At 43.2% G+C, this 26,316-nt stretch overlaps 1 protein-coding gene across 1 annotated transcript; it reads left to right on the forward strand.

The window, feature by feature from the left end:
- Nucleotides 1-24,999, forward strand: LOC114420523. The gene is made up of 3 exons (XM_028386395.1): nucleotides 1-568; nucleotides 21,507-22,126; nucleotides 24,883-24,999. The coding sequence occupies exons 1-3, from the start codon at nucleotides 1-3 to the stop codon at nucleotides 24,997-24,999; spliced, it is 1,305 nt and encodes a 434-aa protein (XP_028242196.1).
- The last annotated feature ends 1,317 nt before the right edge of the window (nucleotides 25,000-26,316 follow it).

Raw genomic sequence — 26,316 nt, forward strand, 5'->3', positions numbered from 1 at the left:
ATGAAGATGCTAAAATACAAAAAAAAAAGTGATAAGATCCGACTGTTACAACAACCCTATAAGCAATATGAGTGGCAAGGAGAGGTGTTGAAGAGGAAAGGAAGAATAGTAGTAGGGAAACAACAGGAGGTGCGAAGCAAGTTGCTTGCTTATTTCCATGAATTTGTCCTTGGTGGTCACTCAGGAGCATCACATACATATAAGAGGTTGAAGCAAATTTTCTATTGGAAAAGGATGCATCAAGAGGTTAAGGATTGGGTGCATAAGTGTACAGTTTGCCAAAGGAATAAACCTGTTTTGACTAAGCCAATTGGTTTGTTACAACCACTTCCTGTCCCTACTCAGGCTTGGCAGTGCTTAGCCATGGATTTTATTGTGGGCTTGCCAAAATCTAATGGGAAGACAATCATTCTGGTGGTAATTGATAGGTACACCAAATATGCTCATTTTGTAGCATTACGGCATCCAATCAATGCTGCTAAGATCGCTCAGGTGTTCATTGATACAATAGTGAAGTTGCATGGATGGCCCAGTGAGATAGTGTCAGATAAAGACCCAATTTTTATGAGTAAATTTTGGTTAGAACTCTTCAAGTTGCATGGATTCTGCCATACCCTAATTTCGTCCGGGAACCTTTGCTCGATGACGTGCGACCATTCTTTGGTCCTCGTGAGGTGCTTGGCACCCATCATTAGGCAATTTGTGAAATTTCAGGACATGCCGGAAAACCAAAAAAAATATTGATGCACAATCCGTAAGTTTCCGTGACACACCGGAAATCAAAAGGAAGCGTCGTTGCATAATTAAGTGAGGTTCCGTAACATTCCGTAAGTCAAAAAGGGGATGATTATGTAATCCGCAAGGTTCCGTAACAATTACGGAAAGAAAACAAGTATCGTTACGAAATTCGTAAGTTTCCGTAACTTTACGAAAAAAAGAATCACCAAAAAAACAGCAGAGGGGGTGAACTTAGTAAAAATGGGGGTGCAAATAGCACCCAGGCCCATTTGGGCCCTCCAGAAGGTTCCTCCAGAAGGCGGTTGCTTCTGGAGGAAGCAACCCTGCTCGCCTGGGCGAGCTGAGCTCGCCTGGGCGAGCTGGGCGGCAAGCATCTCCCCTATTTTGCTATAAATAGGGGAGAAAATGAAGAAGAAAGGGATCCCAGCCCTTTAGGCACTTCTCTCTCTTTCAAATTTGCTTGGAAAAATTGTTTCCGTGAAGAAGATCTAAGCCGAGGCGCTTCCGAAACGTTTCCGTAACGTTTTCCGTGAGGAATCTCGCAAAGGTTTCAACCGTTCTTCGACGTTCTTCATTCGTTCTTCATCGTTCTTCGATCTTCAACGGGTAAGTACCTCGAACCAAGCTTTTCGATTCATTCTATGCACCCATAGTGGTCCACATTGTGTTTCGTGCATTTTTATTCTCGTTTTTGTTTACTTTTTATACCCCCTGTTGACGTGCTTAAGCCATTTTACTTAAGTCGTTTCTCGCTTAACTTAAAAATAAAATAAATTTCCACCGAACGTTTGAATTGTATTATCCATTAACTTTGGTTAAAATCAATTCCGACCGTTCGGTCGTGCCGTAACCACGTTGGAAATCAAAAAGAGGTAAAAAATAATATAATAATCAAAAAATATCTTTTTAGTAAAATAAAGCGGAAAATCAATCGGACGTTTTCTCTTTGGGATTCCTCATTCTTAATCGAATTGATTAATAACTAAAGTGAAACTAAGGCTAAAATCAACTCGCCTAGTCAAGCTCGTCCACAAAAATAGGCTTTTGAAGTTTGTCATTTCAATTTCTCACTAAGTAAAATGGATCATTTTTAAAGGTCCAACGCCTTAAAATGGTCACCACTTAAGTAAAAAAGGATCATTTGATAAGCAAGAACTACGTAGGTCTGAATTCCTCATTGAGGATACGTAGGAGCAAAAGCCCCGCTTTTGTCGACCACCCCAAGAGATCGTTAATGGTCCAATGCCTTAACGTTTCTCTCCTTTCAAAAAAACAAGAGATCGTTAATGGTCCAACGCCTTAACGTTTCTCCCCTTTCAAAATCAAAAGACCGTTTAAATGGTTCAACACCTTAAATGACCTTTTGTTCAATAAAAACATATTTTGCAAAAAAGACAAAAACAACTTAACCAAACACTTTGTTCTAAAAGAACTACGTAGGTCTGATTTTCTCATCCCAAATTGAGGAATACGTAGGAGCAAAGGGAAACACCCTTGTCGACCACAAAAGAGAAAAAATATAAAAAGGGTATAAAGGATATAAGAACATAAAAGGGAACATAAAAATCAAAGTCATGTTTGCACATTCGAAAAGGCTGCCGTCCCTTGGGACGGGCGTATGGGGTGCTAATACCTTCCCCGTGCGTAAATACAACTCCCGAACCTTTCACTAAAAAGTTCGTAGATCGCGTCTTTTCCGGTTTTTCCGACGTTTTCCTCAAATAAACGTTGGTGGCGACTCCGCGCGTATTCCTTTCGTGGAACACGCATCCCGCGAGTCTCGCGTCGCCCTCCCTGTGTAGGGTAGGTTGCGACAGTTGGCGACTCCACTGGGGACTTGTTTTTAGAGAGTTAGGCCATTTAATTTTGTGCAATGTTTTACCGTGACTTACCCCTTTGTTGGTTTCCTTTCATTATGTTCTTGTGTATATAAACTATTTGTTGCTTTTAGGGTGTTTTAGAATGTACGCATGAGGTAAATATTTATTCATTTGATGCACACAAACACTAACACTATTTGCACACACTGTGAGTGAAAAAGGGCCCTATACCCGGGTTCATGGGAGCATAAGGAGTGGAGGTGAATCTGTGATCATGCTAGGTCTCCGACTTGCTTGATTACAGTGAACCCTCATCTAGAGCTTCTCTCTTTGAAAACCTATTGTTGCTAGTAGTCCCTACTGCTACAATATGTTCTTCAAAGGGGATGATACCTCTAGAAACCATCAAGAGAGATATAACTACCTTGGGGATTATTGCTAAAAGCCTAATTAGTTCTCTCCCTTATAGGTCCCTTAAATAGGGGCACGAAGCAAACACGCTGCGTGCCATTTTTCACACTGCCATGCATAAGTATCATATACCCTTTTGCTTATATTTGTTTGTGAATATTGTCGTACTATGTACATCCCCGTGTTGTGCCTTTTGCATATGCATCATGCGTGGGTTTCGTCTTTGATCCCCTACTGTAAACAAACCAACGGAGGGTCCGTGTCGCCTTCTTAAAAACGTGCGTTGGGGCATTTCGCTACCCCTAGACGTCGTATCTAAGAAGGGGACAAATTCCCCGGACCCCCGTATTCCTAGATTACATCTGTGTCATATGCATTCCATCATGCATTCATCCATTCCACCCATGAGATATCGGAGTTTTGATTTGCACCAGCTTTTATCTCACTTTAGTAAGCATGGGAACAAATCAAACCGGCAAGAGGTTCTACCAAGTCAAGGTCAAAAGCCCAGATACCACCAGCATCAAGGAATTAGGGCGGTTGATGGAACCCCTCCAAATGCAAGCCTTCCGCAAGACTTACGGAAAGATCTTAGAGTTGACCATAGCAGAGGTGTCCATAGAAGCCATTGCATCACTTACCCAATACTACGACCAGCCCTTGAGATGCTTCACATTCGGGGACTTCCAATTAGTACCAACCATTGAAGAATTTGAGGAAATTCTGGGATGTCCTCTCGGGGGAAGGAAACCATATCTTTCCTCCGGGTGTCTCCCCTCTTTGAGCAGAATTGCAACTGTGGTCAAGGATTCAGCCAGAGGTTTGGACCGCATAAAACAGACTCGGAACGGTATAGCGGGCCTGCCACAGAAGTACCTAGAAGACAAGGCGAGGGGTATGGCCAATCAAGGAGACTGGGTCCCGTTTATGGATGTGTTAGCTTTGCTAATTTTTGGGGTCGTCCTCTTTCCAAACGTGGATGGTTTGATAGACCTAGCAGCAATCGACGCTTTCCTTGCCTACCACCATAGCAAGGAAAGTCCGGTGGTAGCTGTCTTGGCAGATCTATTTGATACATTTGACCGAAGGTGCGAAAAGAGTAGCGCACGGATCATCTGTTGCTTACCCGCCCTCTGTGTTTGGTTGGTTTCACACTTGTTCCAACAAGACACAAGACATCCATGTCCGCTCTTGAGCCATCGCTCATGTACTGAAAAGAGGAGAATAGATTGGGACCAGCTCTTGGCCGGGATAGGAGGTAGAACAATCAGTTGGTTCCCCCGATGGAAGGAAGGAAAAGAAGGAGTCCTTTTCTCATGTGGAAGATACCCAAACATTCCGCTGGTAGGAACGAGGGGTTGTATTAATTACAATCCCACGCTCGCTATAAGACAACTAGGGTACCCCATGAGGGGAGCACCGACGGAAGGAAGCATGTCTCCTTTCCTTGTGAGGGATCTCGGCGCACAAAATTCCAAGACTATACAAAGAATCCATAAGGCATGGGAAACCCCGTTAAGGAAAGATCAAGAGCTTAGAGGCATTCGTAATGGCATCATTGGTGGGTACCACGAATGGCTGAAAGTTCGCATACGAGGTTTAGATTGGCTCGCCAAGTTAAAAGTCGTCAGTGAAGAGAATTTTGAAGCACCGGAAGAGGACGAGGAAGTCCAAGCTCTCAAAAGCGAGTTAGGAAAGGCAAAACTCGCCAAGGAGAAGTTCAAGTTGGCTGCTACACACATTCGGAAGGAGTGCGCCGGGTTACGGGAAGAGAATGCAATTACCGCAAAAACCCTTGAACAAGAGACCAAGAGGGCTCGCAAGGAAGAGTATGGCCGGAACAAATTTCGCGGAGCTCTATGGGGTAGCAATAATGAACTCAAGTTGCGAAGGGAAGAAAGGGACCAGTCGCGAACACATAGCATGGCTCTGAAAGAGGAGTTGATGGCTTGTTCAAGGTCCAAAAGAAGCTTGTCTCAGTGTTTATGCGAGACAGAGACCAACATGTTAGCTATCATCGCCAAGTACCAAGAAGAGTTAGGTCTAGCCACGGCCCACGAGCATAGAATCGCGGATGAGTATGCCCAAGTGTATGCGGAAAAAGAGGCTAGAGGAAGGGTGATCGACTCTTTACACCAAGAGGTAACCATGTGGATGGATCGGTTTGCTCTTACCTTGAACGGGAGTCAAGAACTTCCCCGATTGTTAGCCAAGGCCAAGGCAATGGCAGACACCTACTCCGCCCCCGAAGAGATTCATGGGCTTCTCGGCTATTGTCAGCATATGATAGACTTAATGGCCCACATAATTAGAAATCGTTAGGAAACTTGTATGGTCTCTAAGAACTTGACTAGATATGACTTCCTTTTTGAAATAAAATGAGTTGGTCCCATGTTTCTACTCCAAAAAGCTTGTGCAAATCAAATCACTCCTACATCTCATCTCTAGCATGCATTTTTCTTTCTTTACCCACTCCTCACGTTTGGTTTTTTAGGGAAAACACCATAACTAAACGCGCCGCAAGGGATCCCTATCGCACCAGATCCAAATCTAGAACGATGGGTGATCAAGAGGAGACACAGGAACAGATGAAAGCCGACATGTCGGCTCTGAAAGAACAAATGGCCTCCATGATGGAGGCCATGTTAGGTATGAAGCAGCTCATGGAGAAGAACGCGGCCACTGCCGCCGCTGTCAGTTCGGCTGCCGAAGCAGACCCGACTCTCTTGGCAACTACGCACCATCCTCCCTCAAACATAGTAGGACGGGGAAGGGACGCACTGGGGCACGATGGCAGCCCTCACCTGGGGTACAACCGAGCGGCTTACCCTTATGGATTGCCGCCCAACTATTCACCACCCGTCTTGCAAGAAGATGCGGGCCACATTGCTTCTCCCGTCCATGAAAGAGAGCCTCCTCAGCAGCCCGACGAAGTCCACAAAGACCCTCAAGATTATGCTCGAAGGGATGTCGAGTTCTATCCCCCGATCCCCGAAGGGCCGGCACCAGGCACATTGCCTCAACCCAACATCGCAGCACCGCCAATAGTTTTGTCTATGGAAGGGCCGCCCCCGGCAACTGAAGAAAGGAGGAAGCTCGATCTCCTTGAGGAAAGATTGAGGGCTGTGGAAGGATTCGGGGACTATCCGTTTGCAGACATGACGGATCTTTGCTTAGTACCCGATGTTGTTATTCCCCCGAAGTTCAAAGTGCCGGACTTCGACAAGTATAAAGGGACGACTTGTCCCAAAAACCACCTCAAAATGTACTGCCGTAAGATGGGCGCTCATTCTAAAGATGAAAAGCTGTTAATACACTTCTTTCAGGATAGCTTGGCCGGAGCTGCGGTAGTGTGGTACACTAATTTGGAAGCTTCCCGTATCCGTACTTGGAAGGATTTGATTACCGCCTTCCTAAGACAGTATCAGTACAATTCTGACATGGCTCCGGATCGTACTCAACTGCAGAATATGTTCAAGAAAGAGGGTGAAACCTTTAAAGAATATGCGCAGCGATGGAGGGATTTGGCGGCACAAGTAGCTCCTCCCATGGTTGAGAGGGAGATGATCACCATGATGGTAGACACTCTGCCAGTGTTCTACTATAAGAAGCTAGTGGGTTACATGCCGTCCAGCTTTGCGGATCTGGTGTTTGCCGGGGAAAGAATTGAGGTGGGATTGAAGAGAGGAAAGTTTGATTACGTTTCCTCCACAAACGTGAACGCCAAAAGAATCGGGGCAACAGGGGCAAAAAGGAAGGAAGGAGATGCCCATGCCGTCTCTTCAACACCCGCATGGGTCAAACCCCAGCAAACACCTCATGGTACCCATCAGTACGCGTAACATCACCCAAGCTTCTCGGCTCATGCTGGGAACGCCTCTAGCTCAACACCCGTGCAGCCTAAGGCACCCACCCAGAGGGAAGCTCCCCAAGTTCCAACTCCAAACGCGACTCGACCGGCCGGTAATTCCAACACGACAAGGAACTTCCCTCCGAGACCGTTGCCGGAATTCACCCCGCTCCCAATGACGTACGAAGATCTTCTACCATCCCTCATCACCAATCATTTGGCCGTGGTAACTCCCGGAAGGGTCTTCGAACCCCCTTTCCCGAAGTGGTATGACCCTAATGCAACTTGCAAGTACCATGGGGGTGCCCCGGGGCATTCCATCGAAAAATGCATGGCCCTTAAATACAAGGTCCAACATCTAATGGATGCCGGATGGCTGACTTTCCAAGAGGATCGGCCCAATGTGAGAACCAACCCGCTCGCCAATCATGGAGGGGGAGCAGTTAATGCAGTTGAATCCGATGGGCCCCACAGGTCCAAACCTTTAAGAGATGTGGCAACCCCTAGGAGGTTCATCTTTGAGGCCCTACAAGAGGGAGGTGTAATTCCCCATAGTGGGTGTAAGGAGGATTCCTGTCTGCTACATCCCGGCGAGATGCATGACATGGAGACGTGTTTGGAAGTAGAGGAATTGTTACAACGGATGATAGACCAAGGTCGACTAGAAGTCGGCATTAAAGGAAAAGAAGAGCCGCATATATGCATGCAATCTACGGAGGGGAGCGGTATTGCGAAGCCCAAACCCTTGGTGATATACTTTACTAAAAGTGCAGCCTCGCAAAAGCCTGGGCATCCCTTAATGGTCAAACCTGTTCCTTTCCCGTACCAGAATAGTCACGCGGTCCCGTGGAGATATACACCTCCGGAGAAGAAGGAAGAAGAGGTCACAGACGTCAGCTCGCTGTCGGCTAAAGTAACAAATATCACGGGACTGAGTGGTGTGACCCGTAGTGGTCGTGTGTTCGCACCTCCGGACCTACCGGTCCAACCCGCCGACGTCAAGGGAAAAGGAAAGGTGGTGGAGGAACAAGATGGCGAAGCACCCCACGCTTCGAATAAAGATATTCCAGCAAAGGGGCCCCCAGAGAAAAGGGATGGTAGAAAGGAGGTGTCGCTAGAGGAAGCCAGCGAGTTCCTTCGGATAATTCAGCAGAGCGAATTCAAGGTTATCGAACAGCTCAACAAAACCCCGGCTAGGGTCTCGCTGCTAGAGTTACTTATGAGCTCCGAGCCTCATCGGGCTCTGCTAGTAAAAGTGCTGAACGAGGCTCACGTGGCCCAAGATATTTCGGTAGAAGGTTTCGGAGGGCTGGTCAACAATATCACTGCCAATAACTATCTTGCCTTCGCCGAAGAAGAAATCCCCGCCGAGGGGAGAGGGCATAATAAGGCTTTACACGTATCAGTCAAGTGTATGGACCATATCGTGGCCAAGGTACTTATCGATAATGGTTCCAGTTTAAACGTGATGCCTAAGAGCACTTTGGACAAGTTACCATTCAATGCTTCCCATTTAAAACCAAGTTCGATGGTGGTTCGGGCCTTCGACGGCACTCGCCGAGAGGTTAGGGGAGAGATCGATCTCCCAGTACAGATAGGCCCTCACACCTGTCAAGTCACCTTCCAAATAATGGACATTAACCCACCCTACAGTTGCCTGTTGGGGCGCCCGTGGATCCACTCAGTGGGTGTTGTGCCTTCTACACTCCACCAAAAGCTGAAATTCGTAGCGGAGGGGCACTTGGTCATCGTGTCAGGCGAGGAAGATATCTTGGTAAGCTGCCCATCCTCCATGCCTTATGTGGAAGCCGCAGAAGAATCGTTAGAAACCGCTTTCCAGTCTTTTGAGGTGGTCAGCATTTCCTCCGTGGACTCCCTCTTTGGGCAACCTTGTCTGTCCGATGCGGCGGTAATGATGGCCCGAGTTATGTTGGGGAACGGTTATGAACCCGGGATGGGTTTAGGCAAAGACAATGGCGGCATAACTAGCCTGATAAAAACCCAAGGAAATCGTGGGAAGTATGGTTTAGGCTATAAGCCCACTCAGGCAGACATGAAAAGAAGCATCGCGGGAAGGAAGAACAGTGGTCAGAGCTCGCGTTGGAGGCAAGAAAGTGAAGGAAGCCCGCCCTGCCACATAAGTAGAAGTTTTATAAGTGCGGGTCTGGGAGACGAAGGTCAAGTGGTCGCGATATGTGAAGATGATGTTCCAAGTACTTTGGATTTGGTCCGACCATGCCCTCCTGATTTCCAACTGGGAAATTGGCGGGTGGAGGAACGCCCCGACATTTACGCAACAAGCATAATGTAAACCTTTACGGTTTTAAAAGCTCTATAGTTGGGCCTAGGCTTTAGAGTTTTCATTTTGTTAAGGCTTTGCGTCTTTTGTCTTTGAATTTATAATACAAGGATCTTTCTTCATCTGTTCCTGGTCTCTACCCATTCTCATTCATTTGCATGTTTACTTCTTTTTCTGAAACGGCAGATCCGATGACGAGTCCCCCGAAGGTACTAATACCTGGGACCCGTCTATCAACTTCGAGCAAGAAATGAACCAAACGGAAGATGAAGGAGATGAGGAGGTGGGACTTCCTTCGGAACTAGAAAGAATGGTTGCCCATGAGGACCAAGAAATGGGGCCTCATCAAGAAGAAACAGAGCTAGTGGACTTAGGAATTGGCAGTGGAAAGAAGGAAGTAAAGATAGGTACAGGCATTACCGCACCTATCCGTGAAGAATTAATAACCCTGCTAAAAGACTACCAAGACATCTTTGCTTGGTCATACCAAGATATGCCCGGTTTGAGTTCTGACATTGTGCAGCACCGATTGCCTCTAAATCCCGGGTGTTCCCCAGTAAAACAGAAATTGAGGAGGATGAAACCCGAAACGTCCTTGAAGATAAAAGAAGAAGTGAAGAAGCAGTTTGACGCTGGATTTCTGGCCGTCGCTCGGTATCCAGAATGGGTTGCCAACATCGTACCAGTTCCTAAAAAGGGTGGGAAAGTACGAATGTGTGTAGATTACCGGGACCTGAATCGGGCCAGTCCCAAGGACAATTTTCCGTTACCACACATCGATATCCTCGTAGATAACACGGCCAATTTCGCTTTATTTTCCTTCATGGATGGTTTCTCTGGTTACAATCAGATAAAGATGGCGCCCGAGGATATGGAAAAGACTACCTTCGTCACCCTGTGGGGAACGTTCTGTTACAAGGTGATGTCCTTTGGACTCAAGAACGCCGGGGCAACTTATCAACGGGCCATGGTAGCTTTGTTCCATGATATGATGCATCAAGAGATCGAGGTCTACGTGGACGACATAATCGCTAAATCTAACTCTGAGGAAGAACACCTTGTCAACCTGCGGAAGTTGTTCGAAAGGCTTAAGAAATATCAATTAAGGTTGAACCCCGCTAAGTGTACCTTTGGGGTCAAATCAGGGAAATTGCTTGGTTTCGTTGTAAGCCAGAAAGGGATAGAGGTAGACCCCGAAAAAGTGAAGGCTATCCTTGAGATGCCAGAACCCCGTACGGAGAGGCAAGTCCGAGGTTTCCTGGGGCGCTTGAATTATATTGCCAGATTCATATCACAGCTCACCGCCATTTGTGAGCCGTTGTTTAAACTCTTGCGCAAAAACCAAACTGATCGGTGGAATAAGGATTGCCAAGAGGCTTTTGGAAGGATCAAAAAGTGCCTAATGAATCCTCCCGTGCTTATGCCACCAGTACCTGGAAGGCCTCTCATTTTGTACATGACAATCTTGGACGAGTCAATGGGGTGTATGCTGGGGCAACATGACGAATCCGGGAAGAAAGAGCGCGCTGTTTACTACCTAAGCAAGAAGTTCACGACCTGTGAGATGAATTACTCCTTGCTCGAAAGAACGTGTTGTGCTTTAGTATGGGCATCCCATCGCCTAAGGCAGTATATGCTGAGTCATACTACCTGGTTGATATCCAAAATGGACCCGGTTAAGTACATCTTTGAAAAGCCAGCTCTCACAGGACGAATCGCCCGGTGGCAAGTCTTGCTATCTGAGTTTGATATAGTCTACGTCACCCAAAAGGCGATAAAAGGAAGCGCTTTGGCAGATTATTTGGCTCAGCAGCCTCTTAACGACTACCAGCCCATGCATCCGGAATTCCCGGATGAGGACATCATGGCCTTGTTCGAGGAAAGGTTGGACGAAGATCGGGACAAATGGACTGTATGGTTTGACGGAGCGTCAAACATTCTAGGTCATGGCGTTGGGGCAGTGTTGATCTCTCCGGACAATCAATGTGTACCTTTCACAGCCAGGCTAGGATTCGACTGCACCAACAACATGGCCGAATATGAGGCATGTGCCCTAGCCGTCCAGGCAGCAATTGACTCCAATGTCAAACTACTCAAGGTGTACGGCGACTCGGCATTGGTAATCCATCAGCTGAGAGGGGAATGGGAAACTAGAGATCCCAAGCTGATACCCTACAAAGCCTATATCAAGGAATTGGCTAAGACCTTCGATGAGATCTCCTTCCATCATGTTCCCCGCGAGGAAAATCAAATGGCGGATGCACTTGCTACATTGGCATCTATGTTCCAGCTAACACCGCACGGGGACCTACCCTACATTGAATTTCAGTGTCGTGGCAAACCCGCACATTGTTGCCAAGTGGAAGAGGAACGAGACGGAAAGCCCTGGTATTACGACATCAAGCGATATGTCGAAAGCAAAGAATACCCGCCAGAGATTGCCGACAGCGATAAAAGGACATTGAGGAGGTTGGCAGCCAGTTTCTTCATGAGCGGAGGCACACTGTATAAGAGAAATCACGACATGACACTCCTGCGATGTGTGGATGCCAAGGAGGCAAATCACATGATCGAGGAAGTCCATGAGGGCTCGTTTGGAACGCACGCCAACGGGCATGCTATGGCCAGGAAGATCTTAAGAGCAGGTTATTACTGGCTTACCATGGAAAGTGATTGTTGTGTCCATGTGAGGAAGTGCCACAAATGTCAAGCGTTCGCAGATAATGTCAATGCCCCACCACATCCTCTGAATGTCATGTCCGCCCCTTGGCCTTTCTCCATGTGGGGAATAGATGTCATCGGGGCCATTGAGCCCAAGGCCTCGAATGGTCATCGCTTCATCCTCGTAGCGATAGATTATTTCACCAAATGGGTCGAGGCGGCTTCATATACCAATGTCACGAGGAATGTGGTGGTCAGGTTCATTAAGAAAGAGATCATTTGCCGATATGGTTTGCCAAGGAAGATTATCACGGACAACGGCACCAACCTGAATAATAAGATGATGGCAGAAATGTGCGAGGAGTTTAAAATCCAGCATCACAATTCCACGCCCTACCGGCCAAAGATGAATGGAGCCGTGGAAGCGGCCAATAAGAATATCAAAAAGATTATCCAAAAGATGACCGTGTCATACAAGGATTGGCACGAGATGCTCCCATTCGCGTTACACGGTTACCGGACTTCAGTGCGAACGTCAACTGGGGCAACGCCGTTCTCATTGGTATATGGGATGGAGGCGGTGTTACCGTTTGAGGTGGAAGTCCCGTCGTTAAGGATCTTGGCGGAATCCGGGTTAAAGGAATCAGAGTGGGCTCAAACACGCTACGATCAGCTCAACCTCATTGAGGGCAAGCGCTTAACAGCCATGAGTCATGGGCGCTTATACCAGCAGAGAATGAAGAGTGCATTCGACAAGAAAGTACGCTTACGCAAGTTCCATGAGGGAGACCTTGTGCTAAAGAAAATGTCCCATGCTGTCAAGGACCATCGAGGGAAATGGGCCCCGAACTACGAAGGGCCTTTTGTTGTGAAGAGGGCTTTTTCCGGAGGAGCCCTGGTGCTTACCAACATGGATGGCGAAGAGCTACCTTCACCCGTGAACTCTGATGTCGTCAAACAATATTATGCTTAGAAGCTGGGGCAATTAAGGATGTTGCTGCATGTTCTCTATCTTTATGCGTTTTCTAGATTCCCCCCCGGGGATTTCCGGTCCGTTGTATCTCTTGTTACGATCTTTCAAAGAAATGAACATGGATTTGAGGCTTTTAGTCCTCGCGTTAGTTTCACACCTTGCGTTAATTTGTGATCGCCTGAGCCCTTCCGCTCAGTTCATGGGATCCCCCAAGCGCTTAATTAGAATTGAACCTGAACCAACTTTCCCTAAATTTTCTGCGTTTGAAAACATTCATGCATACGCATACGCATACGCATGTGTATTGTTGTGGTAAAACAGGGGCAGGATCGCCTTGGGCTACCTTTTGGGAGTGAAGACAAAACATGAATGGTAGAAACCAGTCAAGGTAGGGTAATGATGCGGCCAAGATTGGCCATACCTGGTTGTTTATTACTTACAGGTACTTAAGGATGAACGCAAGCGGGGATGGGGTCACGACCGACCGATCGTTGCTCTTCTCTGTGCGAAACAAGCAGGGAATGTCGCTGCAAGGCAGCCCCGTATCCTTTCTATTTTGTAGCTTTCTCTTACTATTTGTTTGTTTTAAAAAGGAAAAGAGTAATAATAAGATAAGTAATCAACGCCTGATTCTAACCTAAGTAAGTTCAAGTTAGGCAAAATGCTAATCCATGAGAAGGGAGGGGACATGGTCAATGTTCCCCTCAAAAAAAAAAAAAAAAAAAAAAAAGTGCAGGTTAGCTCGCCTGGGCGAGCTGGGCTCGCCTGGGCGAGCCACCTCTGCACCAAAATATAAAAACGACGAAGGGGGGGGCGTTTTTTCATTCAAAAACTTCCCCCTCATTCAAAAAAAGAAAGCTCACGGGACTCACGGATTTTGCAGCCCTTAGGTCACCATTTTTTGCGTTTTTGATTCCGTTTTGCACTATTATTCGTCTCCAACAAGTAAGTACCTCATTCTTGGGCTTTCTAGCTTTCCATTGATGTATTTTGGTGTTCTAAATTGCATGTGTTTGCTAAGAAACGTGAGGGATTTATCCTCAAATTGTTGCTTGTTTTTGTTAAATTGAGGGGTTGTAAGGGATGGCCTTGGCCTAGGGTGTATTCTGAAGTGATGGCGCATGCCACATTGTCCCCATTCTCTTGATATTCGTGCCTAAACATGCGCCCACCAAGTGCTCGGTGAAATGCCTCAATGAGATATGAGCATGGTTTTGTGAGCTTTGGGTTGTGGGACTGTTTTATATGTATAGGGACAGCATGAATGATTTAAAATGAGTGCCCGAATGCAATTCTAGGCCTAGGAACCCAAGCTTTTAATTTCAATACAAGAAAGCATGACTTACGCCTAGGAATCTAAGTTTTGGTTTTGAATGAAAAAAGGCATGAATATTAGGACATGTTTGAGAGGTTGTTATTAGAATTTAAATTTGGCTGCCCCATGAGGAATACCTTGCACCTAGGTAGCATGGAAAATACCTTTCAACGGTATGTATATATGTGAATATATATAGCATGGAAATGCCTTGCAAAATGTTGAATAAAATGCCTTGCATAATATGAATATATATAGCATGAAGTGCCTTACAAAGTGTTGGATGGGTAGCGTAAAAGTGTTTTTCAAAATATGTGTATTTGTGAGTAGGTAACAAAAGAAGCCTTCCAAAAAAAAATGTGTGTATATATATAGGATGTAGCATGAAAAGGTTTGTCAAAAAATATGTACATGGATAGGTGTCGTAAAATGCTTCATACAAATTTTTTTTATGTGTGCAAATACGTATGTGTCATAAAATAGCACGACCCCAATATGATTATTTTATAAAGTGCATGTTGACACTCGTGCCATGAGAAGTGTTGTTTGGCCCTTGTTTGTAATGATTGTTATATTTCTTGTAAACTAACTTTCCAAATGTTTGCCTTCGCAGGAATGGCCCCGAGGAAGCTTGCCTCAAAGAGGTCCAGGAAGGACAAGGCGGCCGAAGGAACTAGTTCCGCCCCGGAGTATGACAGTCACCGCTTTAGGAGCGTTGTACACCAGCAGCGCTTCGAAGCCATCAAGGGATGGTCGTTTCTCCGGGAGCGACGCGTCCAGCTCAGGGACGACGAGTATACTGATTTTCAGGAGGAAATAGGGCGCCGGCGGTGGGCACCACTGGTTACTCCTATGGCCAAGTTTGATCCAGAAATAGTCCTTGAATTTTATGCCAATGCTTGGCCAACAGAGGAGGGCGTGCGTGACATGAGATCCTGGGTTAGGGGTCAGTGGATCCCGTTCGATGCCGACGCTATCAGCCAGCTCCTGGGATATCCGATGGTGTTGGAAGAGGGCCAGGAATGCGAGTATGGCCAGAGGAGGAACCGGTCTGATGGGTTCGATGAGGAGGCCATCGCCCAGCTGCTATGTATACCGGGGCAAGATTTTGCCCGGACTGCTGCAGGGAGGCGAGTGCGAATCATGCGCACCAATATGACCACCCTGACCCAGATATGGATGACGTTGCTCCTCAGCAACATCCTGCCCACCGATCATAATTCCGACCTCCCCATGCCTAAGTGCCAGCTGGTGTACGCCATCCTGACACGGATGAGCATCCATGTGGCTCGGTTGATCGCTGATGCCATATATATTTTTGCAGGTATGGCGCCCACTAGGCACCCTTTGGACCCAGATAAGTCCAACAGGGCCCTGGGATTCCCCGCACTGATCACCGGACTCTGCCAGTCGTTCGGAGTCCCCGTTGCACCTACCAAGGTGATTCGGCCGCCCATCACCCGGGCTTTTATTGAGAAGTACTGTACCCAGAGACAGGCTCAGGGTGATGCTCCACAGGCCGCAGGCGCGCCCCCACCACCTCATCAGGCGGGCCAGGCTGGGGCATTTGACATGGAGCAGTATTTACGGCATTTGGTTCGCCAGCAGGCAGCCAACCACCGAGCACATGTACGGACCCATGATTGTCTGTACCAGATGAGCCTTAGCATGCAGAGCCAGGGCTTCGCTCCTTTTTCATGCCCTACTCCAGACCAGTTCAGGGCAGAGGTTGCATGGCCCGGAGATTGGCCCGAGGCCCAAGCAGGAGAGGCACCCCCAGAGGCTCCCGGCGATGGAGAAGAAGCCCACGAGGATGAGGAGATGGCTGATTTGCTTGACTTCTTGGGAGGGAGTGGAGACACGTGACTGGGAGATCCCCAGATTCATGTTTTCTTTCATATTTCTTTTGTCATTATTTCTATGTTATTGTTTTGACTTGAGAGACTAATGTTTGTTTTCGTTGTTTCGATTGTCATTTGTACAGCGCATGCATTTTTGTTTAGATTGGTGCGTTAGTATTTATATATCATTACTATCGATGATGTTTGAAATTTTGGAATCGTGTAGAGTTCTTCGTTTAGGAACATCGTCCAAAGTATATATGTAAAATAAACAAAAAATCATGATAAAAATAAAAATAGGGAAGGAAAGAAAATGAAATAGAAAAGGAAAGAAAATGAAATAGAAAAGAAAAGAAAATGAAATAGAAAAGAAAAGAAAGTGAAAAGAAAAAGAGGGCAAATAGGGGGATAAGGGCAAGTAAGGAAAAAGGTAGAAAAAAAAGGAAAAAATAGGTTGTCTAGCTAAAAAACAGCATGCTTTTGAAAAGAGACGATTTCCAACTTTTCTTTGAAAAAGTTCATTGATCATAACCAATTTTTGGAAAATGTGTCTACACCTGAAGGGTGAATGCTGTGAAATTTCCCCGGACGCCCGAAATGGACTCGGATGAATGCACAAATTGATAAAAGAACATATTTTGGAAACATTGGGTTGATTAAAATAGAGGAAACGAATCCTGAGCCCTAGCATCCCATGACCATAAAAATTTGACACTTGAGTGTCCGCATAGGTGCATGCATGACCAGTTTTGCATAAAATTTCCAAATCATCATTGTTGCATTTGTGTCATGGAAATAGTGTGGGGCATCCCTTTTATCCTTGAACCAAACCAAACCCCGACATGTATCATGTCTAGCCATTCTACAAACCTTGAGCCAAAATCCTAACTCACCATAAACCTTGACCCGGGGTGAGGATGTCAATCCTTACCCTCGGAAGCAAAAGAAAGAAAATTCCCAATCAAAAGAAAGGAAATTCCCAATCAAAGAGTGGGAGAAAGCAAAAAGAAAGGAAATTCCCAATCAAAGAGTGGGAGAAAGCAAAAAGAAAAGAAAGAAAATTCCCAATCAAAGAATGGGAGAAAGAAAAAAGAGAAGAAGGAGGAAAGAAAGCCCCTGATCGGGGGTCTAAGGAAAAACAGAAGAAATATGCAGAGAGGTCTTTGGACCGGGCAATATCTGAACAATACAGAATTGTCACCAAATGAACGAAAAAAGAAGGAAAAAGAACCACAACCTAAAATAGTCTTCCCCCTTTGATTACCAACCAGAATCCCGTGCGCTAGCGACCTTTTTCTCGCCCCGCACTAAACAAAAACAGAAAAAAAAAAAAAAAAAAAAAAAAAAAAAAAAAAAAAAAAAAAAAAAGAAAAAGCCAGAAAAATCAGAAGCCAAAAACACACAAAAGCCGAAAGAAAAACTCCCCAAAAGAACCCATTCCCAAGGGAAGTCCTATTTGATCCATGATCACGCATGTAATTTTTGATTTGATAGGAAATAATTTGCAAAGTCAAGTCATGACATATCTATGGTTCGGAATTAGGATGAAACACTTACCTGTGCAAGATTGATACACTTTGAGTGGATTTCTTCTATTTTTGTCGAACCCAGTGTTTCCTCTAAATGGTCATTTAGAAACAAAATGCTAACATCCAAAATCTCATTTATGGTTATGGGAGATTTCATCAGCAGACTCTCCTTCCCCGGTAGACGCATTGTTTTTCACTCAAAAAATCATATGCTGCTCTAAATCAGTTGGAATATTTGTCTCTTTGCTAAAGCATGTTTGCATTTTAGTGGGGAAAACACCGAGACTTTTTCAAGTCTCACAAGTTATCCAGAACTACGTAGGTCTGAGTTCCTCATTGGAGGATACGTAGGAGCAAGAGCTTTGCTTTTGTCGGCCGCCCCATAATCTTTGTCATACTGACCCTGAGGTCATGTGACATGCACCCTTTTGTCATCCAGAGGCGGCGGGCCCGATGACAAGCAGAGACCAAGTTTGGTCATTCTGCACCCAAGATACGCGGAGATACCTTACGGTTATCTGCACCCCTTTGCTAGGCAGACACAGTTGTGTCCGATGGCAAGCAGAGACCAAGTTTGGTCATTCTGCACCCAAGATACGCGGAGATACCTTACGGTTATCCGCACCCTTTTGTCATCCAGAGGCGGCGGGCCCGATGACAAGCAGAGACCAAGTTTGGTCATTCTGCACCCAAGATACGCGGAGATACCTTACGGTTATCTGCACCCCTTTGCTAGGCAGACACAGTTGTGTCCGATGGCAAGCAGAGACCAAGTTTGGTCATTCTGCACCCAAGATACGCGGAGATACCTTACGGTTATCTGCACCCCTTTGCTAGGCAGACACAGTTGTGTCCGATGGCAAGCAGAGACCAAGTTTGGTCATTCTGCACCCAAGATACGCGGAGATACCTTACGGTTATCCGCACCCTTTTGTCATCCAGAGGCGGCGGGCCCGATGACAAGCAGAGACCAAGTTTGGTCATTCTGCACCCAAGATACGCGGAGATACCTTACGGTTATCTGCACCCCTTTGCTAGGCAGACACAGTTGTGTCCGATGGCAAGCAGAGACCAAGTTTGGTCATTCTGCACCCAAGATACGCGGAGATACCTTACGGTTATCTGCACCCCTTTGCTAGGCAGACACAGTTGTGTCCGATGGCAAGCAGAGACCAAGTTTGGTCATTCTGCACCCAAGATACGCGGAGATACCTTACGGTTATCCGCACCCTTTTGTCATCCAGAGGCGGCGGGCCCGATGACAAGCAGAGACCAAGTTTGGTCATTCTGCACCCAAGATACGCGGAGATACCTTATGGTTATTCGCACCCATTCTTTTGCTATCTGTAAGACAGAACGCTTGATAGCATGCAGAGGCTGACACAGTCTTCTGCACCTTTTGTTCCTCCGGGGACAACAAAGTCATTTACATGTGGAAATTTCATGGTCACCCGCGACTCTCGTCAGCCGAGAGGAGCGAAATTAGTGTCATACACTGATTTTCGGGGACCTTTGCTTGATGACATGCGACCATTCTTTGGTCCTTGTGAGGTGCTTGGCATCCATCATCAGGCAATTTGTGAAATCCTAGGAACGACAAATCACGGTCACCCGCGACTCTCGTCAACCGAGAGGAGCGAAATTAGTGTCATACACTGATTTTCGGGTACCTTTGCTTGATGACATGCGACCATTCTTTGGTCCTTGTGAGGTGCTTGGCGCCCATCATTAGGCAATTTGTGAAATTTTGGGAACAACAAGTCATTGGCATGTGGAGATTTTATGGTCACCCGCGACTCTCGCCAAGTCGAGAGGAGCGAAATTAGTGTCTTATCTTTACTTTTCTTTTATCTCCAATAAAAGACAAGTAAAGAGGGGCAACTGTCATACCCTAATTTCGTCCGGGAACCTTTGCTCGATGACGTGCGACCATTCTTTGGTCCTCGTGAGGTGCTTGGCACCCATCATTAGGCAATTTGTGAAATTTCAGGACATGCCGGAAAACCAAAAAAAATATTGATGCACAATCCGTAAGTTTCCGTGACACACCGGAAATCAAAAGGAAGCGTCGTTGCATAATTAAGTGAGGTTCCGTAACATTCCGTAAGTCAAAAAGGGGATGATTATGTAATCCGCAAGGTTCCGTAACAATTACGGAAAGAAAACAAGTATCGTTACGAAATTCGTAAGTTTCCGTAACTTTACGAAAAAAAGAATCACCAAAAAAACAGCAGAGGGGGTGAACTTAGTAAAAATGGGGGTGCAAATAGCACCCAGGCCCATTTGGGCCCTCCAGAAGGTTCCTCCAGAAGGCGGTTGCTTCTGGAGGAAGCAACCCTGCTCGCCTGGGCGAGCTGAGCTCGCCTGGGCGAGCTGGGCGGCAAGCATCTCCCCTATTTTGCTATAAATAGGGGAGAAAATGAAGAAGAAAGGGATCCCAGCCCTTTAGGCACTTCTCTCTCTTTCAAATTTGCTTGGAAAAATTGTTTCCGTGAAGAAGATCTAAGCCGAGGCGCTTCCGAAACGTTTCCGTAACGTTTTCCGTGAGGAATCTCGCAAAGGTTTCAACCGTTCTTCGACGTTCTTCATTCGTTCTTCATCGTTCTTCGATCTTCAACGGGTAAGTACCTCGAACCAAGCTTTTCGATTCATTCTATGCACCCATAGTGGTCCACATTGTGTTTCGTGCATTTTTATTCTCGTTTTTGTTTACTTTTTATACCCCCTGTTGACGTGCTTAAGCCATTTTACTTAAGTCGTTTCTCGCTTAACTTAAAAATAAAATAAATTTCCACCGAACGTTTGAATTGTATTATCCATTAACTTTGGTTAAAATCAATTCCGACCGTTCGGTCGTGCCGTAACCACGTTGGAAATCAAAAAGAGGTAAAAAATAATATAATAATCAAAAAATATCTTTTTAGTAAAATAAAGCGGAAAATCAATCGGACGTTTTCTCTTTGGGATTCCTCATTCTTAATCGAATTGATTAATAACTAAAGTGAAACTAAGGCTAAAATCAACTCGCCTAGTCAAGCTCGTCCACAAAAATAGGCTTTTGAAGTTTGTCATTTCAATTTCTCACTAAGTAAAATGGATCATTTTTAAAGGTCCAACGCCTTAAAATGGTCACCACTTAAGTAAAAAAGGATCATTTGATAAGCAAGAACTACGTAGGTCTGAATTCCTCATTGAGGATACGTAGGAGCAAAAGCCCCGCTTTTGTCGACCACCCCAAGAGATCGTTAATGGTCCAATGCCTTAACGTTTCTCTCCTTTCAAAAAAACAAGAGATCGTTAATGGTCCAACGCCTTAACGTTTCTCCCCTTTCAAAATCAAAAGACCGTTTAAATGGTTCAACACCTTAAATGACCTTTTGTTCAATAAAAACATATTTTGCAAAAAAGACAAAAACAACTTAACCAAACACTTTGTTCTAAAAGAACTACGTAGGTCTGATTTTCTCATCCCAAATTGAGGAATACGTAGGAGCAAAGGGAAACACCCTTGTCGACCACAAAAGAGAAAAAATATAAAAAGGGTATAAAGGATATAAGAACATAAAAGGGAACATAAAAATCAAAGTCATGTTTGCACATTCGAAAAGGCTGCCGTCCCTTGGGACGGGCGTATGGGGTGCTAATACCTTCCCCGTGCGTAAATACAACTCCCGAACCTTTCACTAAAAAGTTCGTAGATCGCGTCTTTTCCGGTTTTTCCGACGTTTTCCTCAAATAAACGTTGGTGGCGACTCCGCGCGTATTCCTTTCGTGGAACACGCATCCCGCGAGTCTCGCGTCGCCCTCCCTGTGTAGGGTAGGTTGCGACAGATTCAAATTGCTAAAGTCCACTGCATTCCATCCACAAAATAATGGGCAGTCAGAGCTTTAAACAAAGTATTAGAAAGATATTTCAGGTGTGCAACAAGAGAGATGCCCTCTAAGTGGAGTGAATTCTTAAGTTATGCTGAATTTTGGTACAACACTAAGTTTCATTTAGCAACAGAAATGACCCCGTTTGAAGCTTTATATGGTTATAGACCAATCAGTAACAATCCCTTGATGGCAGGTGATACAACAATTGAAGCAATAGACTACATCATCAGGACTCGAGAGGAAATTGCAACAATTTTACACAAGAATCTCAGGAAAGCACAGGAAAGGATGCAGTTGTATGCTAACAAGAATAGGACAGACAAAGAATTTGCAGTGGGAGATTGGGTATATTTGAAGTTACAGCCATTTAAACAACAATCAATACCTAACTCAGCGTTTCACATATTAGTTGCTCACTTTTATGGTCCTTACAAAATTGTGGAGAGAGTGGGGAAGGTGGCATACAAGCTAGAATTACTAGCTCAAGCTCGCATACATAATGTATTCCGTATTTCCTTGCTAAAAAGACATCATGGAGATTGTCTAGTTTCTACAGCACTGCCAAGTTTTGATTTCAATGATCAATTGGAGTTGAAGCCAATTGACATTCTACCTAGAAGAATAAAGAAAAGACGCAACAGGCCGATTACAAAAGTGCTAATACATTGGCAACATACAACACCAAAAGAAGCTACATGGCATGAGGTGCACAAGTTGAAGCAACAGTTTCCTCAAGTGGATTGGAACTCTTTATTAATGAGGCCAGTGGATGAAAGGGCCTTGGAGGCAAAGCCTTCAGATGGAGGGGAAATTGTAATACTCAATTTATAAAAATAACCGTAAGGGGTTAAAAATAAAAATGGTTGTTAGAGTTTAAGCGGGTCTCATTGCTTTCACTTGTATAAATAGCAGTATCCTATTGTAATAAGATTGATTCAGAAAAATTAATAACACTCAGTCCATTCGGACTGTTCTTCCTTGTGTGAGTTCCACAAGTGAGTTTCCCTTCTTCCTCTGTATTCTGAGTTCTTGTGTGAGGTCTTGGTTCTATGTTCTGAGAGTAGTAAGGAATCATAGATTGATAATCTTCAACCTAACAAGTACATGACAAGACAAACCACACACTAGCAAGTCAGGTCACTCTCACTAGGTAAAATCATAGGGAGACCAGTTAGGGTCACGTTATTTTGTGAGAATGCTCCAACCATATGAGATCAACATAGGCTTAAAAGGAACACTCAAACCGGGTGTATTTACCCCTAAGACCTACACTCTGAAGAGTCTGTCAGGGTCTCTCCCTCCTGATTCAGGTCCAACCCAAAAAACATTTTAACACACAAACTCTATCTATGAATTGTACAAAACACATGACTCCTCAATTGTTCTGAAAATAATTTTATCTCGTCATGCTTGTGATTAAACTCGTCGGGTTTCCACAATGGTTTCCATCACAATACTCGTCGCGCATTAACTCGTCACCCTTAAAGGGTCTTAGCATTAACTCGTCGCCCTTAAAGGGTCTTATAGTCGTGTGATTGTACAATTCATAGCTCATAACTCAATGCACACAACATCTCAATGCACATATATATTATAAGTCAATACATACTCAATTTATCACATACACTCGGTCTCAATCACAATGGTATAATCCCAATTTAACATGTTATCACACCTCATGAATCATATACACTTTATGTATGAACTATGCAATACACCCGACTCTTCAATTGTTTTCAAAATAATTTTATCTCGTTGCGCTTGTGATTAAACTCATCGGGTCCGCACAGTGGATCCTTTCACAATTAATAGCTCACATCTCAATACACATGTATTTCACCATTTATCACAGGTTCAATTTATCACATACTCTCAATTTGAATCACCATTTCATAATCTCAATATAACAATCTATACAAAAGGTTTATCACAATATGGAGAGTAAAACCCCTTAAATAATTTCACACAATTATATCAAAATCATAGGTATAAAAAATGAAAATACCGAGAGCACTCTATTTTATCAACCAATTTGCATCAAAACATCAATATTGTATTTATAATCATAAAGGAAAAATTGCAATTTAATAAATATCCCAAAATAAACTCAATTTAATCCTTTAAGAATCCCTATACATGTTCATTCTAACCCCAATTGCGATAAACTCATCCCTTACCTCTAAAAAGGCTCACGTGTGTATTGTGACAGCAATAACGACATCTGTAGCGGTTTCCTGAGATTCCTCAAATTTTTCCTCTGATTACTTTGATAGGATTCCTAAATGTTAAAGAAAAAAAGGGATTGAAACCTTCATTCCACTGTCTACATGTGATGAGTATTTCTCCCTCCACATACATTATTATACAAATTCCAACGGTGCAAATACTAGAATTTGAATTTCAAACCTGGTGTCCAAATTTAATGACAATCCAACGGTTAACAAGACCATGATCATAGTTTTACTAAGATAGTTTTGGGTTTCTGCGGGAAAAGCAAAAGCTACAATGTGAAGGGTATTTCTCTCAACTCAGACACCTTTGCATCATTTCCAACGGTGATAATGCTATTAATTGAGTTGCGAACCTGGTTCTGAAATATCATGATGATCCAACGGTTAACGAGTACGAGATCGTCATTTTACTAAGACAGGTTTGAGTATATACAGGAAAAAGAGAAGGTTTTGGGAGATGAAAGAGAAAACGAAATTGGGAGGAAGAGGAGGTTAGAAGCTATCGTTAGTATGAAACTAACCTAGCATGTTTCTATTTATCACTTGGGTACTCACAACCTATTATTTAGTCTATTTATTTATTTTTATTATTTTATAAAAAAGAAACTCTATTTTATTCTCTATCAAATGAATAAATAAAATATCATTTTTATTTTCTCTTAAACCATTATTTTAATTAATAAAGTTATTTCTCTTTATTTAGTTAATTATAAAAATCTCATCATTTTTCTAAAACTCTATTTATTTTTAAATAACAATCCTTTTTGAATTATTTTATGAAAAATGGGATGTTACATAACTCATATTTTAAATTTACGGCCAAGTATCAGTAGTTAGTGAAACCATTTGTTTATTTGCAAACAACACATGCTTCAACTTCTCCTTTTCATCATTAAACACATTCATGCAATATCTAGCAATAGTGACACGAGAAGGAATTTTAAATTTAGGTTGGGTATCTTCCATGAACTTCCTAAACCCTTCATTTTCAACAAACTTAAAGGCAAATTCGTCAATAATTATCATCTTTGCAAGTGTTATTAGAATCTGCTCTCGATTAAAATCAACAAGTTTCATACTAACTTTATTAGGATCACTCTCACTATCACTTCCAAAAACAATTGTCTTTTGCTTTTTATCAACCTACCTGTGTGGGTTTTTCTCACATTATTGGAACACATGTCTTCTCAGGTTAGAGGTTCCATAGATAGAACTAGCTGATGCATATGATGCATTACACTACTTACAATAAGCCCTACTATTTTCCTTCTTAATAAAATGTTCCCAAACATCAGAAGGGGGTCAAGCAGCTTTTTTTCCTTGCCTCTGCTTGTGCAGATTCAAGTTGTTGTCCTTGCCCTTGTTGTGGTGGAGTTTCATGTTCTTGTGGTTGTGAATGAGCTTTTGTCCCTTACTTTGATGGACTTTGAGTATGACATTGAGAGGGAGTGCTAATTGGTGGAATTGGAGATGAATTAACAGTCTCTGTAGAGTTTTAATAATATTTATAAAAAAAATAAGTGACGCACACAACACAATCAAAAAATAAGTGACATATAAAAAGAGTTGTTAGTTATGTTTGTTGGTGAAGAAAATTCGAGAATTGGAAGTGAATGTAAAGAAGCATGAAACATGGTTTGTTGTGAAGTGAAGAGATTGTTATCTGTTGACTAAGAAACAAAGCAGCAAGGCACATCAAAACAGAGTGTGGGTTCTCCTTTCACTCTGGTTTTAGATTTTTATAACTATTAAAAAATGAGGTTAAATTCAAATTTTAGTCCTATACAAGAAAAAAAGAGTTTTTGATTTTATCCCAACACGAGAAAATATTTTAAAATTAGATAATGTTATATATATATATATATAAATAGGATAATAATTAGACCAATTTTATGAGTTATCTTTTAACGAAAGTATTTTTATTTTAAAAAAATCTTCAACTAACTTTTTTATGGATTTTTCTTATCTCTTTCTATCTTTTTCATTTTTTTAAAGTTTAATTTCAATATTTTTGTAAAAAAATTATCAATTGTTAAAATTAATCTTATATCACAATATAAGTTATTTATCATAAATTTTAATTATATAAAAAAAACATTTATCACAAAGTGTTCTTGGTTTGTTGCAGATTTATTCCTCAACTTATTAAATTGTTACTATTTTATTAAAAGCACTAAAGGAAATAATGCATTATCACACCTTCCTTGATTGTCAAATTATTTTTTGTTTTTAATATATATATATATATATATATATATATATATATATATATATATATATATATATATATATATATATATATATATATATATATATATATATATATAATAAAATTTATATTTTAATTATGGGTTCACGGATCGGTTCAATTGATCAACGAATCTAGAAATCTAAACTCATGACTCAACCCATACATAAATGGTTTTGATCGGTTCAGTTTTGACCGAAATACATAAATGATTAAATCACAAACTGTTTGGATCAGTTTATATCAGTTCGGGTTCATGCGTGACCCATACCCGTGAACACCCCTACCTGCGAATAGTTCCTCAGTCATTGACAACCACTCAAGCCCAAAATTAATATATCTATCAAAAAATATATTATTAGATAAAAATTAATTGTTACAAAATTTATTATGTAGACTTCTGTGTATTAAATATAAATTAAAAATTTTAATGTTATATATAACAACATTAATTATTTTTTAATATAATTAACTTATTAACTCAATTAATTTGAGTGTTGTCATAATAATATAAAAGTCACAAG

The sequence above is a fragment of the Glycine soja genome, chromosome 7 (genome assembly GCF_004193775.1).
Source record: "Glycine soja cultivar W05 chromosome 7, ASM419377v2, whole genome shotgun sequence".
In the NCBI taxonomy this organism is placed as follows: domain Eukaryota; kingdom Viridiplantae; phylum Streptophyta; class Magnoliopsida; order Fabales; family Fabaceae; genus Glycine; species Glycine soja.